This window comes from Lytechinus pictus, unplaced genomic scaffold (genome assembly GCF_037042905.1).
Source record: "Lytechinus pictus isolate F3 Inbred unplaced genomic scaffold, Lp3.0 scaffold_19, whole genome shotgun sequence".
NCBI classification, from domain to species: domain Eukaryota; kingdom Metazoa; phylum Echinodermata; class Echinoidea; order Temnopleuroida; family Toxopneustidae; genus Lytechinus; species Lytechinus pictus.
The window spans coordinates 5,022,109-5,037,126 of NW_026974140.1; the positions used below are offsets into that span (position 1 = coordinate 5,022,109).

Consider the following 15,018-nt stretch of genomic DNA (forward strand, 5'->3'; position numbering starts at 1 on the left):
ATGCCATCAAATTATTTGGCCCCTAATTCCTTAACAATAAAATAGCTTCATAATTCAAATATTCTCTTTTCTTTATCAAAAATATAACATGAGTTCATTTCAACAAAGGACTTATACATGAGTTTATTTCAACAAAGAATATGACTTCACTGTATTCATCTAATTAAATTGTGTTTTATTTGTTTAAAAAAAATCTCCAGCTATATTTGCCAAACCTAAAAAATGCAGAGCAAAGAGTGCTCATGCAAGCATGCATGGCTGACAAAATATCCATGTTCCATAATAAGCCAAGTTCATTCTCTTTTATTTGTGATGTCATGCATTGGAAGGGGTTAGGCTCATGATAATATTGATTGTTTTCTATCAAAATACTGAATGTGATTGATAATACATACATGTAGGGCCTAGGGGGCCCACATGTACTTCTACCCTGTCACACAATAGTAAAAAATAATTAGTACGTGTACATATCTTGCTATGTAGGAGCAAGTGAATAGCAGCGAGATTCATATCGTCCATAGTCATAGATCGTAAAGGGTTTTAATTATTTCAATTAATCTTATCAAGATGGATGATCGAAGAGAGGCCACATAACTGCCATTCATGTAACCACACTCATTTCACTCTCCAATATGCTGCACCACGTAACCATGGATCCTATTAGAACTGAAAGCACTTTTGTTTCCACGCAAATTGCAGTGATGGGAACGTTAAACCAGACAGAAGCCATGAATCTAATTGAGTCGTTGTCTGCCTTTCCTCGCCTGATGCAATGCTTTAAAGATGAACCTTGGTTCTGGTATAAATGGGGGTTGAATAGTTGAGACTCATGTCCTGGAATAAGTACTCAAAGGTGACTCAGATTTTTTTTTCTTGATATATACCAAAGAACTCTGATTTAGGAATCATCAAAATGATAAGGAATTGACAATATGTAGTTTGCAGATAGTCAAAAGCACAGATGGATATATGATGTTCAGACTTAATAATACAACTGTATATCAGCTTTCTATCATCCTGAAATTGGAGGGCAATTGAACAAACATATGCATTTGACCTATAAAATATTCTATATGATTATAAAATATACGATGGAGAAGTTCTACTTCAGAGCTCACAACAGTCATTGTGTTCATCTACTTTTTTTTCCACACAGCGTTTCCCTTTAAGGCAGGCATGAACTGATCTTGGTCTATATTCAACAATGATGTCATACATGTACAGCTTCAGACGAGAGAGAAGCCATATGCTAGGCATACATGTTGGGTATATATGCAGAAAAAAAATGAAGAGGGAGTGGGAGAAAGAAAAGTAAAGAGAGCTAGATAGGAGGGGGGTACATAAAGATGAGACTATAACACTGTTCTCACTACCTTCCTTACTAGTTTAATAGTGGAAACTAGTTCAACGTGTAATGAGATTTATAGTTGAAGCGATCTTCCAAACCAGTTCACAAAACCACCTCGCCATGTAGTTTTCCAGATCACTTTACCTTGTTAAACGGGTTTTAGCGTAAGTGAGGACACAACCATTCTTCGGGAAGCAATCTTCGCACATTTTGAGAGCGCTTCTCCACACACTGGTCCGTATTCTGATAGCAGGGCTCCGTAACACAAAGATTAGCGATGAATTGCAAATATGAAAGAACCGCACTGATTGGTCCCTGGTCACTATTTTAAACCTAATGCGCGTGTAACATTGATATAAATTGGTCAGTTCATTTAGCGATTGATCGCTAATATTTGTGTTACGGAGCCCAGGTTTAACTTAAACTCAGGTTAAAAGTTGTGGATAGCCAATTGTTACATAAATCACTAACAGAAGAGATATCATACTTCAGCTCATTTGGCTCTCAAATCATTCATAATTGTTTAAGAAGTATAAATAGATGATTGTCTTCACCATCGATGACTCAGGAAAGAGCACAGTAAACATAAGAAACATATTTTGGCTTCCCATACATAAACCACAACTTTAAACCTGAGTTTAAGTTAAACCTGCTATCAGAATACGGGCCACTGTGTCCAGAATGCAAACGCTGTTTCAGATTTTGCGCGAAACGGGGGGGGGGGGGGGGCACTTCCATTGACGAGTGGATACCATGTGTGACCATGGGGTTTCGAAAAGCACCTTAAACAAGTGTTTTCCATGTTCTGAAAATGCACCCCTTAAAAGTATTGGAAACAAAATACTACCCTTGACAAGTATTCCTTGAATTGACCCCGTAAACAAACTGTACAATGCTATGTTCATTGTTATGTCTTGGACATCGGCTGTTTAAAACCTTTACTTTCATTGGGTTTAGTACCACCCAACACACCTCGCTCAAATCGTACCCTAAACACGTAGTGTGTTGGCAAAAGGACATCCTTTATAAAGTATATTTTAGTCTTTTTATACCCTCGCGAATTGGACTGTAAACACAGTTTTCCTAGCAAAATATATACCCTTTTTCATTATTTTAGTCAGTGTTTTGACACCCTTATTACATTACGTACGTAACGTAATGTGCCGTATCTTGAAAAAGAGATCCTTTTTACGTCTTTGTTTGGTCACGCATGGTATCCACTCGTCAATGGAAGTGCCCCCCCCCCCCCCTCCACCAGGCAATGCTGCAATCACACCAACATAGCAGACTCCAAACCAACTTATCATATGCCGTTGGAAATATCGATAAAACATGAGCATTTGTCTGTCTGGAGTTGGTTTTGCCCGAGTGGCTGTACATACAAGGGGTAAGAAGATGGAGACCGGAAATATGCAGAGCGCGACATTTGCGCCAAACCGACAGTCCCAGACCAATAAAAATTGCTGTTGGGCCAGTAACTTTTCAGAAATAGCCAGATTTACTGGTCTGACATGACCAGTAAAAAATATATCAAACTGATACAAATGGTATTTTCTCCTCTTTTGTGATTTATAAAAATGGCTCTCCAAAATTGAGAAATGGCTCTCATGAATACTGTTGTGTGTGTGTACACTGTTTGTTTGTATGAGCTTTTCTTTATTTTGGGGGGCCTGTAAATTTTACGTGTGGACTAGTAAAAAATGGAAAACAAGTGGAATGCCTCTGGCAGTCTCGCCTGCATTACACAATTTGATATACCAGCAGTGCTGCCTTTGAAAACAGCTAATGAATAATTATTCGCAGAAGAAAACACTAATGTGATAATAAAATATTATGTCCATTGACCCAAAATGACCTTGGACCATGATCATGAGACCTAAGACATGTGTAAAACAATCATTCATACCTGATTATCCTTATGTTGATGTTTCATGAGCGAGATCCATATTAACATAAAGTTATGGGACACATTATGACATACTCCCAACAAGGCCAGAGTTCATTGACCTTTAAATGACCTTTGACCTTGGCCATGTGACCTGAAACTTGCAAAGGATGTTCAAGGATACTTGATTGCTCTTATGTCCAAGTTTCATGGACTAGATCCATAAAATGTCAAAGTTATGATGACAATTCCTCAAATAACCCCAACATGGCCAAAGTTTATTGACCCTAAATGACCTTTGACCTTGGTCATGTGACCTGAAACTGGGGCAGGATGTTCAGAAATACTTGATTACTCTTGTGTCCAAGTTTCATGAACTAGGTCCATATACTTAAGTTATGATGACATTTCAAAAACTTAACCGTGGTTAAGATTTCAATGTTGAAGACACCGCCGCCACCATCGTCAGAAAAGCGGCACCTATAGTCTCTCTTTGCAACAGGCGAGACAAAAACTGGGTATCTACTGGTGCGACATGAACAGGCTGGACCAGTAGATGAAAAAGGTTAGTGTGCGTGGAGCCCTGCAATATGCTCATATTATATTATCCATTATCCAGACATTTTTACAGTATATTCTAATTTGGCTATAGACCTGCCTATTTAATCTGTGCCTACATGCAGGCCTGTTACCGTAAGGGGATGTTTACGCCCTGTTCCTTTCCTTGGATATCCCATCATTGTTTTAATCAAACAACATCCCCAACGCAAAAAAAAAAACTCAACCAAAAAATGCATGTGATTCTGATGGCATGTGTTGCATTTACAGCCCTGATCTTGTTTGAATAAATTGTATGTAGAGTGAAAATCAATTTGGGATTCATTTCACACAACACTGGCGAAGCATTTTAAACAGGAGGGAAAAATGATAATAAATTCATGAAAATATCACACATATGCTTGGAATGCCAGGATTCACTGGCACATTTCAAAGATAAATAAATATAAATTTCATGCATGCGCAATTACAGGTACAGTGTAGACTGAGCGAGGTACATGTAAACAAAATGAATATTTTTCTGTTCCTGAGTGCGTATATGTACTGTATGTATTCAAATCAATTTGATATTGACCAAGCACCATTTTAAAAATTCTAAATGTTATTACAGTTTTGATAATTAATGTAATTGTGAAAAATAAAAAATTGATAATTCAACAAACTGGTATTGAAGTAAAATACATGGGCCTCTCGAGGCCCCAATCCTTCATCCATCCCCCCAGGATACCAACAGAATAACTGCCAATCAACATCAACACCTACATGTAGGCTACCAGTAGGCCTATTTCAACGTGGGAGTTCTATTCATGTTACCATGGTGACCAAGTATCAATTGATATATTACTTCTGTAATATGGCTATCACAGCTGATGTCAAATTCATTATTTATAGAGCATTCCCCCCCCCCCCCCCCCCCCGGTGGAAATTGGTCAACACTGCCCAGTATCATAATTATAAAAAAATGTCTGTATATTAATAGCCGAGTGTGACAAAAGGCAAAGTAACTGAGAAGTCATTCAATCTCTCTTCCCTGCAGAAAATGTATTGTACTTTTAAATAGGCAGACATATGTACATTGTATGTTCGCCTATATGTACATGTATATTGAAGAATAAAAATATTGTTCACCTACATGTATGTAAATGTGATAATGTGTATAAAACAGATGACTTGTCTTCACTTTATTTAAAATCTTATCCTAGGAACAGATTGTTATCCAAACCAACATATCCCTATATCAAACTTCATAACACTGAAACTAGTGGGCAGCCATACCAAAGGGTTTCAGATTGTGGAACATACATGGGGCAGGATGTTCAGTAATACTTGATTAACCTTATGTCCAAGTTTCATGAACTAGGTACATAAACTTTTTAAGTTATGATGTCATTTCAAAAACTTAACCTTAGGTTAAGATTTGATGTTGACGCCGCCGCCGGCGTCGGAAAAGCGATGCCTATAGTCTCGCTCTGCTATGCAGGCGATACAAAAACAGCACCAAAACCTAACTAGACTTTTTAGCTGGCATGTATGATAAAGGAGATGCGGCACACCAATACACAATTCAGGCTCAAGTCATCCATGTGTATGGGATGGATAGATGAGAAAATGCTTCATAGACTTTTATCAGTAAAATGACAAGATATGCCCTTCTGCTTCTCAACTGAGGATGAAAGGAGTATCTCAGGGTTAGTATGTGACCTTTGTGTGGTTATATCTTCATTGGTTATCCATCAGTACTAGTCACTATGAAACACATACAGACAACATGGCATCTTCATTGATTCTATGACCTTTAACCTTATTATAACTGACTGCCATTCATGCGTGTCAGAAGAAGCTTTTTGTAGAGATTTGACTGGCAAGGAGGGAGATTCGTCAGATCATACATGTAGGTTCCATGGTCAGATGCACCTAAATAAAGGTTATTTTGTGAAAGAAGTCTCACCATCCTCACTCTCTCTTCTCATTTTCCCTTTTTCTTTTGTTATAACAGTTTTCCTCTTTATCTGTACTTCATGGGGGGGGGGAACAAACACACTCTAAAGGGCCGTCTGCACCATCCCGAGTTTTCAAATTAGCGCGCTATTTCTGATCCGGCAAATTATCCCGATCTGAAAAATCTCGAGATAGTTGGCGGTGCAGACGCAATTATCGCGCTAGTTCGTAGGATTAATCTCGAGATTGCAATCCCAAGTCAACTCGGGTTTATTTGCAAAATAGCGCGCTATTTTACGAATTATCCCGCTAATTCGTCGGTGCAGACGCACTCGAGATTGGACTCGGGGTAATTTATTCATGACGTCAGTCCATAATGCACTTCGCGTTCCACTTCCGCCTTGGTCAAAACATAAACACGTGCGAAAGTCAACTTTATACATGCGAATAGCGTTCATAAGCAACGATGGTGTCCCACCAGTGAATGGATTTTGGGAGAGACCAGACCGAAGGGGGAGGCGCTCATCAACGATGGTCATATTCAATAACAACACTGACAGCAGTGTTGTCTTATTCCTTCGCAAAATGTGAGCAAATAGCATTTCTTTCCTCCTTCTCTCCCTCTCTCTCTCTCTGTCGTTGCCTCCTACTCCGCCATCATATTTAACGAAGAATACATCACTTCTTCACTCGCTGAGCTGAGAGGATTGTTGCATAACACCGGTTGAATTCGACGAAAGTGCTAGTGAAAGGAGTACATTGCTTGCATATCGCGGGAAGTTATTCAAAAGCGCGGGCCGTTGAAACTCCAAGATCCGAAAGTGCGCATGCTCGTAATATCGGGCTTGTTGCCTCGCTCGAGCAGGAATCGCTCTTCGTGGGATGGTGCAGACGGGGTTTCTTGAATCTCGAGATTAATCGCGAAGAGGGCTGATCGGGCTAAAATCTCGAGATTGAGCAAACTCGGGATGGTGCAGCACCGCCTTTTATGACCACAGGAGTGTCCTAGCAGGAAACACATTCAACATTCTGCAGAGATAAACTTACACTCCGATTGTTCAATTTGGTAATTGGGAAAGGAAATGGGAAGGGGAATCAGAGAGGAAAAGGGAGGGTTAAAGGAAAGGATCAAAATGGGAGGTGAGAAGGGGGTAACAGGGGGGAAGGGTGTATGGGAAGGGATCTACGGGGGGATTAAAGCCTCATTCTGCTATCTAAAGTAGATAGGAAGATGTTACAATAATTAACAAATATTGGAGATTAATCTGATGCTAAAATCAAAATACCACTAATGTTTTTGGAAGGTTTCTAAATGATCAGTTCAACATTTTTCAGAATTAGAAATTTATTATATCCTCTTATTATAATTATTATAATTAAAAACAAGTGGAATGCCTCTGGCGGTCTCACCTGCATCACGCGATTCAATATAGCAGCAGTGCCGACTTTGAAAACTACTATAAAATAATTATTCACCAAAAACACCTTTCATATAATGATACAATACTACGTTCATTGACATTTGACCTTTATCATGTGACCTAAAACTTGTCGGTGATACTTGATTACCCCTAAATCCACATTTTATACACTATATCTATAAACTTTGAAAGTTATGACAGCAATCTAATAATTACCTCTAAAATGGACAAAGTTCAAAGACCTTAAATGACCTTTGACTTTGGTCATGTGACCTGAAACTCGCATGAGATGTTCAGTGACTCTTATGTCCAAGTTTTATGAACTACATGTAGACTAATATACTTACAGAGATATGGTAATTCAACAAATACCCCCAAAATGGCCAAAGTTCATTGACCTTACATGACTTTCGACCTTGATCATGTGACCCGAAACTCGCACAGGATGTTCAGTGATACTTGATTACTCTTATGTCCAAGTTTCATGAGTCAGATCCATAAACTTTCAAAGTTATGATGGTAATTCAACAGATACCCCCATTATGGCCAAAGTTCATTGACCTTTGACCTTGGTCATGTGACGTGAAATGCGCACAGGATGTTCAGTAATACTTGATTACACTTATGTCCAAGTTTTATGAACTAGACCAATATATTTTCAAAGTTATGATGGTAATTCAACAAATACCCCCAATTTGGCCCAAAGTTCATTGACCCTAAATGACCTTTGACCTCAATCATGTGACCTGAAACTTGCACAGGATGTTATGTAATACTTGATTACTATTATGTCCAAGTTTCATGAACTAGGCCCATATACTAAAGTTATAATGACAGTAATACTTGTTTAACCTTATGGCCAAGTTTCATGAACTAGGTCCATATACATGTACATGTACTTTCTAAGTTATGCTGTCATTTCAAAAACTTAACCTTCAGTTAAGATTTGGTGTTGACGCCGCCGCCGTCGGAAAAGCGGCGCCTATAGTCTCACTCTGCTATGCAGGTGAGACAAAATCTGTTTGCATTTTTCTCTTTTTTTTTACCAACCTCTTATTATTCCACATCCCAATAGAACCATACATGAAGGCCAAAAAAGGCTAAAAATGCAATTTGGTTGAAATTGGTCTGAAAGCCAATGAAGTCTGTGTCTTGGCGAGTGGATCCTTTCAACAGTCCAGATGAAAAATTATAGAATCTCAGAAAAGAATTTGATTTTTATCCCCAAAATTAGTCCTCTCTGACCAAGTCCCATTTGGTAATACCACACATAGAATACATAAGTAATGTAAAATCCACTGTACTGTTCTTCCAGTATTAAACTAAAGTGGATGAACACATTTGGCTACAAACCTAGTCCGGTCTTGATTGGACTGGCCTCTGCTACAGACTTGAGAACATCATTGTAATCTACTGCATCACCATCTATATTCCAGTTCTTCAGACCTGTATGGTAAATAAAACAAATGAAGTTACATGTAATGAGTAAATATTGCAAATCTAATAGCTCACTTCACCTATTAACTAAAGAATAAATACATGTAGTCTTGCATTTTGGCCTTCATGAGAATATACCACCATTCCTTTTGAAGTATCGTGGAAATGGACTGGCATTGGGGAATATTGAAAGAAATATGAAAATAATATCCCTGTCGAATTAAATCGTAGACACCATTCTCATTACTATTTCTAAAAACTAGTTTACTGAAAATCGGTTCAGGAAACCAGTTTGGAAGATCGCTTTGCTAGCGTTCCCATTTGATCAGCCGAAAGTGATTTTCAAAACCACTTCACGTAAAGCGGTCTTGTTGCTATGGGAACACTCTTAGTGGGCTGACATGTTTCACATGAAATTTGAAACCGCAGCGCAGGCATTCCACATACAGTGTGTGGAGTAGCGCGCTCGAAATGTGCGAAGATCGCTTCCCAAAGAACAGTTGTGTCCTCACTTATGCTAAAACCAATTTTACAAGGCAAAACGATCTTCAAGACTACATCGCGAGGTGGTTTTCTGAACCGGTTTGGAAGATCGCTTCCAAGACCGCTTTGACCATTCTCATTACATGTTGAACTAGTTTCCACTAAACTAGTTTTAGGACAGTAGTGAGAACGTAGTCTTGGTTAACTTTCTCAGCCTTGAGAATTGAAAACTACATGTATTAGGCCCATGTCATTCCATTTCAAATCAAATTTTGTTCTCTTTGTCATTCTCTCTGTGATTTCCCTTTCTTTAATAACAAAGATCCCATCTCTGTACAATTGATTCATCTTCAAGAAAATTCCCATTTATTTGCATCTTTTATCCCCTGTCAGCAGAACGCTTCGAGTGGCCTTGAACTCATCAGCTCGGTGCACAGGAAGTGATATCCCAGATGCCCTAGCTTTCACATACCAATCTATTGTAACATCGTATTTATTTCTCTTTAGTTTTATGACTGTCATACATGTATTCTCAAACTAATTTGAAATTGCAATTATTCACAAATTACATTGATCTGGTTTATATTTTTTGGTCTTATAATTATATTATTCAATTTGTCTTGCTATTTACAAATTTTTTTATATACATATTTTCTTCTTTTGAATATGATGATATTTTAAAAGTGTAAATGTTAATTTATATATGTTTTTAATACTCGCAACTTTGCTGATTTAATTTTGACGATCATAGTTTTACAATGTATTAATTTCAATCAATTTTAATCTTTTTTTGATATTGTCCAAAATTATTTTTTCTGGCTTTATTTGTTGATTATTTGTCTAGCACTAGAATTGTGATATATTGTAATCTTTTAATAATATACATGTACATTTTTACTTTGTAAATATGATAATATGAGTCTTCGGACTTTTGTCATGTACCATTTTCACAATAAAACCAGAATTGAATTGAATTGAATTGAAAATTGAATGTTTACTCATTTAAACACGCCTTGGAATCAGGGGGTGCCAATCTTCACCCTCTCCTATGTCACATGCGGATTGTTCAACCATGTGCTCATTCTTTTTACACAACAGATCAATATCCTTTTCATGATGAATAATGTTTAAAAAAGTGCAGTAATGCACCTCTCCCCAAGATTAAACCATAGAGCTATTATAGCTCTATGATTAAACCGGGCATTCTGGTGTGTGCCTGTAATCCAAGCTACATGGGGAAGTTACCAATTGATGCAGAGGTTTGAGATTCAATCCCTGGTCATGTCTTTTGGATGGTGACGTTAAAGGTCAATCTCAGACATACATGTAAATAATCATATCTGATTGATACACGTCTGAAAAAACTCCTAAGAAAGGACCAATCCATGGAGGAACTCTGTTTTTAACAAAAAGAAAAAATCAAGTGCTAAATTCAACACTTCATGAGCTAGCATAATGAATGCAATTCAGGGTGCTAATTTTCAGTATATCTGGAGAACTAAGAACAGCACCTTACATGTAAGTGCTCAAGATAGCAAACCACGTGCTGTACTTACATAATGTAGTAGAACCCCCAAAATTGAAATTAGGATCCCAAAGTGCAGTCTTTATACGTGTACAAGCTCCCAAGGCACAGAATTCAGCACTTAGCATTATGATAGAGTTAATCGTCTAGAAACCATAACAACCAAAGATATTGCTTGATATTCATTATAAAGAAAGGGGAAAAATAATTGCCAAGGGTGATAATTGCCTGTCCTTCATAAGAGGAACATTTCAGACAATTGATTTATGAAATCTTTTTCAGATCACACTGTCTTGAAAAAAGTACCTGGAAAATGAAACTTCCACTTTTGTTTATTCATCAGAACAACAATGTCTGAGTGTTTAACAGCTACTGTGTATTACATGAAATCATATGGCTTCTCTAAAAAGCATTGAAAATAATAGCATTAGCCTCCTCCCCCCCAAAAAAAAAAAAATAAATAAAATAAAATAAAATAGAAAAATCACAAAATATGGAATTTTTTTTCTTCAAATTTTAAATCTAATATCATTTGTTTTCTTCAAGATGTTGTACTCTAGTAGTAAGTTTAGCAGAGCTTAGCAATAACGCTGAAAGATTTCAGAAAATGAAAAGCATGTATGCAAAATAAGGTTCATATTAAATAAGTCCATTTTCACACAGGATACATGTAGGCCTATGTTTTCATGTAAAAAAAAATTGCATTTTAATATAAAATATATTTTTGGGGAGAGCATGACAAATCAATTGTCTATGCAGAATGCTCTTTCCTTTCTGAGCTCACAATAAACCTCCATGTGCAATCTAAAACAATCAAATATTAAATTCAACATGGCAATAAAATGTTTTCAATTGTTTGCAAAAAAGCAAAGGAGATCCTCTTTTCCTTGAACTCATTTCCGTACTGGCCTAAGGACTAAGAATGATTTTACAAGGGACATGGTGTGTCACAAACATAGCAGGATATCCCAGCCAACCATACCAGATCAATTGGTATTCTCAAAGATTATCCTTGCTTTCTTCAAGATCTTTAGATGTAATCAGAGCTGGGCCGCGAACATTTTCGGTTTCGCTATTCTTCCTCTTAAGGGGATAACTTTTGTGATAAATTTTCACACTGGTGACAATCGGTAATCTCAAAGGAGGATATGTCATAAAATTGTCCTGTCAAAACTTACTATGGTTTCATTCAATAAAATATTGAATTGTGATGAAAGGAGCTCTCTTTTTGTGATTTAGAAAGAGTCCAGTAAGCTTGTCTTTATATTAAACACTGCCATGTGCAGCAAATCTTCAAGGAAAGGTAGAAGTGACTGAGAAAGTTCGCTCGAAAAGGAAAATATTTTAAGATGAGTCAATTTAAGTGAAAATGTGTATTTCAACTCAATTTGGGAATAATCCTGCAGACATTCAAAATCTATGAATATCCATATTTTTAATCCAAATTCACATGAAATTCATTAATTAGAAATTGTATTTTCAAAAATCCTGGTCAGGATTATAATGAACATGCAACTGAAAAGGGTGCTGTTGAAAGTAATTTCCACTTAATATTGAAGTAGTAAATAACAAAATATATGATACACATAAGTACAGCGAGTTTGTACAACTTGTTAGTGCAAATACAAGTCAATTAGAAGCATGATTCACTCCATTTGAAATATAATCTTAAGTCACAGTTCACCATGAGAGAAACCTTAGGAAATAAAAGCTGTAAAAGACAAGAGTTATCTAAAGTTAGAATTTCCTGAAAGCATGGAGAACCCTGGGAGAAAAACAGAGGTAATCAGGAAAAAAAGACTAATTTCGTTCTTCCTTATTGCTAGTGTCTTCTCACACAACAAAACTATAACTTGGCTTGTAACCAAATGAATGCATTCTGTCTGTGATTGAGAACTTGGGTTATTTTTCTATGGTTGTGGAAGACTGTATTTGAATGAATTGGTTTAAAGTAAAAAATTGAAATGATGACCTGATTATTTGGGGTACATTGTACATGTATGATCAAATGGCTGGCACTCATGTGACATGGGCATGTACACCTGGTGGGTGTTTCATAAAGCTGTTCGTAAGTTAAGAGCGACTTTAAGAACGACTGGTGATCCTTTCTAGTGGTAAATGGTATTCATCATTAATTATTTAGCGCGTAAGAAAGGTTCACCAGTCGTTCTTAAAGTCGCTCTTAACTTACGAACAGCTTTATGAAACACCCACCAGGCGTCGATGACATATGATCTTTTTTTTAACAAACGATTTTAATGTTTGTTGATTACTCAAGTTACAATATGTATTTTTCATTAAAATCTAATAGTCTTCACCTTGGTTTGGAAGGTGTCCCTATCTGATATTACAATACTGTATGTTAAACATCACCTCACAAATACCATGCATGGCTGCTGGCTTATGAAATTGGAGCAGTACCAAACCTATCAACCCAATATACATCAATTATTCATTATGCCTCTAACAATAGCAGAGTCTTCATCTGCAGAGATAAAAAGCAAAACAGAAAAATTACAACAGAGTGTCACCCATTTCCCTTAAAAATGACCAAAATTCAATTTCACAAAATCAATAAAAGCATTTAGTGTTTTGCTACATTTGTTTTATTACTCTTCTGTGGTTGTTTGAAATTCAAAGTACGTTTTGAAGAATTTTTTTTTTTTCAAATGAAAAGGGAACATTGACAGCATGAATGATTGCATTACACAGGTCTGTTTTTACTTGAAGTCTCATTTTCCAGTTCAGTTCCTATACTTATCGTGAGGTGCATCTTCACCAGAACAAACAGCAATGCTGAACTGAATTAGCCTGTTCAGAGCAGAGATTATCAGGCTATTTTCCTGAAAAAATCAGCCCGATGCATCTTGGACTTATTTCTGTACTACTACTAGCCAACTTAATCTTGAATTGGCCTGCTATTTCTCTGAGCATCCCGGCAAAAATTAAACCAGAACCCATAATGCCTTTAATATGAAGCATGTCATACCCCTTTCATAAACCTATCCTCCAATTAGCCGCCTAATAGTGATGCGGATAATTCAATAAAAATTGCGTTCACAAACTCCGAAAATTATCCGCATTATTTTTACGAGCGCCCGTCCTGAAAAAGGCGGATAATCGTCATGACAACTGGACACGCCCCCTCCGATGCAGTTGTGTTGGAAAAGGGTGACCTTGTGACCGCACCATGGCAATTATCCGCATTATTTGGAAATACGTTCATAAACTCAAAATCTTGTCCCGATGCTGCTATTATGCGGATAATTGCAGCATCAAAATAATGCGGATAACTCTGGTCCTCCTCCGATTTTACGACCAAATTATGCTGCTATTAGCCGCATAATTGGGTTTATGAAAGGGGTATCACTCACAGACACGCAGCAAAAGCATCATGCCCATGCGCACATACGTGGGAAAGTTTCAGGTTGAAACTCAAACCTCAGTCTGACTTCGTTCTGATGAAGACACAACTTTGTTGTGACCAGATAATTGTTATCCCTTGCTGTGACCCAGTTTTGACCAGTTTCCAAGTATTGAATGGAATCATACCAAAATGACAAATCCACAAGAATACTCCTGTCCAGAATCAAATCAGTTTTGACACTGAAATAGAAATCAAGAACTGGATTCCTAATCCCAATCTTTGATTTTAATATAAGACCAATATAATATTTGGGGTTATAATTTTTTTTTCAAAGGGAAAGGAGATCCTGATGACTGAAAGGAAGAGGTTAAGACAAGCCAAGCTGCAGCTGGAAATAGAACAGGAAACAGAATCATGTTACACAGAGATAACAGAAAGCAATATTACAGACTCTCAGTATCATCACAGGAAAAAAAAAATACAGTATTTATATGAAACAATATCCAGGGTCTTTACAAAGCAAAGTCCAAGAATAGATTTAACCAGAACAGAATTAACATGGCAGAAAGCAACAGTACAGACTCCAATTAGCATATTATCAAAGAAATAAACAAGAAAGGCACAACAGAAAGCAATGTTACAGATTCAAAAGAAATTCACTTTCTGTTTATTAACCTCTTTCTTTTTTTCTCCTTTTTTTGTTATTTTCAAAAAGAATGGTGTGAGTACATAACGTTATGGATACCACTTCAAAATTGGTCAATTATCCAATTTTTTTCAACACCAGAAACTGTACAGTAATTCCCATTCAAAAGCCAAAACAAAAAGTAAACAAAATATAACATTTTGAATCACTGTATCAACACTGTCTTCAAGATCTCAACTATTGTACATTTATATTGTAAAGGGAACCTTCCCAAAACTCTGAGCCATGAAAAGAAGTCATTTTTGTTAAGCAGAATCTCATAGCAACTTTGGTGTTTTTATTCTTTGCCTAGAAACCAATGGGGGAATCTGAAAAGCCAACGTTAAATCTTGTATCTGGCACTCTACCGA

General features: G+C 36.9%; 1 protein-coding gene across 1 annotated transcript in view; it reads right to left on the reverse strand.

Moving 5' to 3' along the window:
- The window catches only part of LOC129261179 (microtubule-associated protein futsch-like), a 64,416-nt gene that overhangs the window by 20,860 nt on the left and 28,538 nt on the right, over positions 1-15,018 (reverse strand). Inside the window, exon 2 of the mRNA XM_054899241.2 lies at positions 8,504-8,596. Coding sequence (XP_054755216.2) covers positions 8,504-8,596 — 93 coding nt within the window. The remainder of the gene's footprint in view (positions 1-8,503; positions 8,597-15,018) is intronic.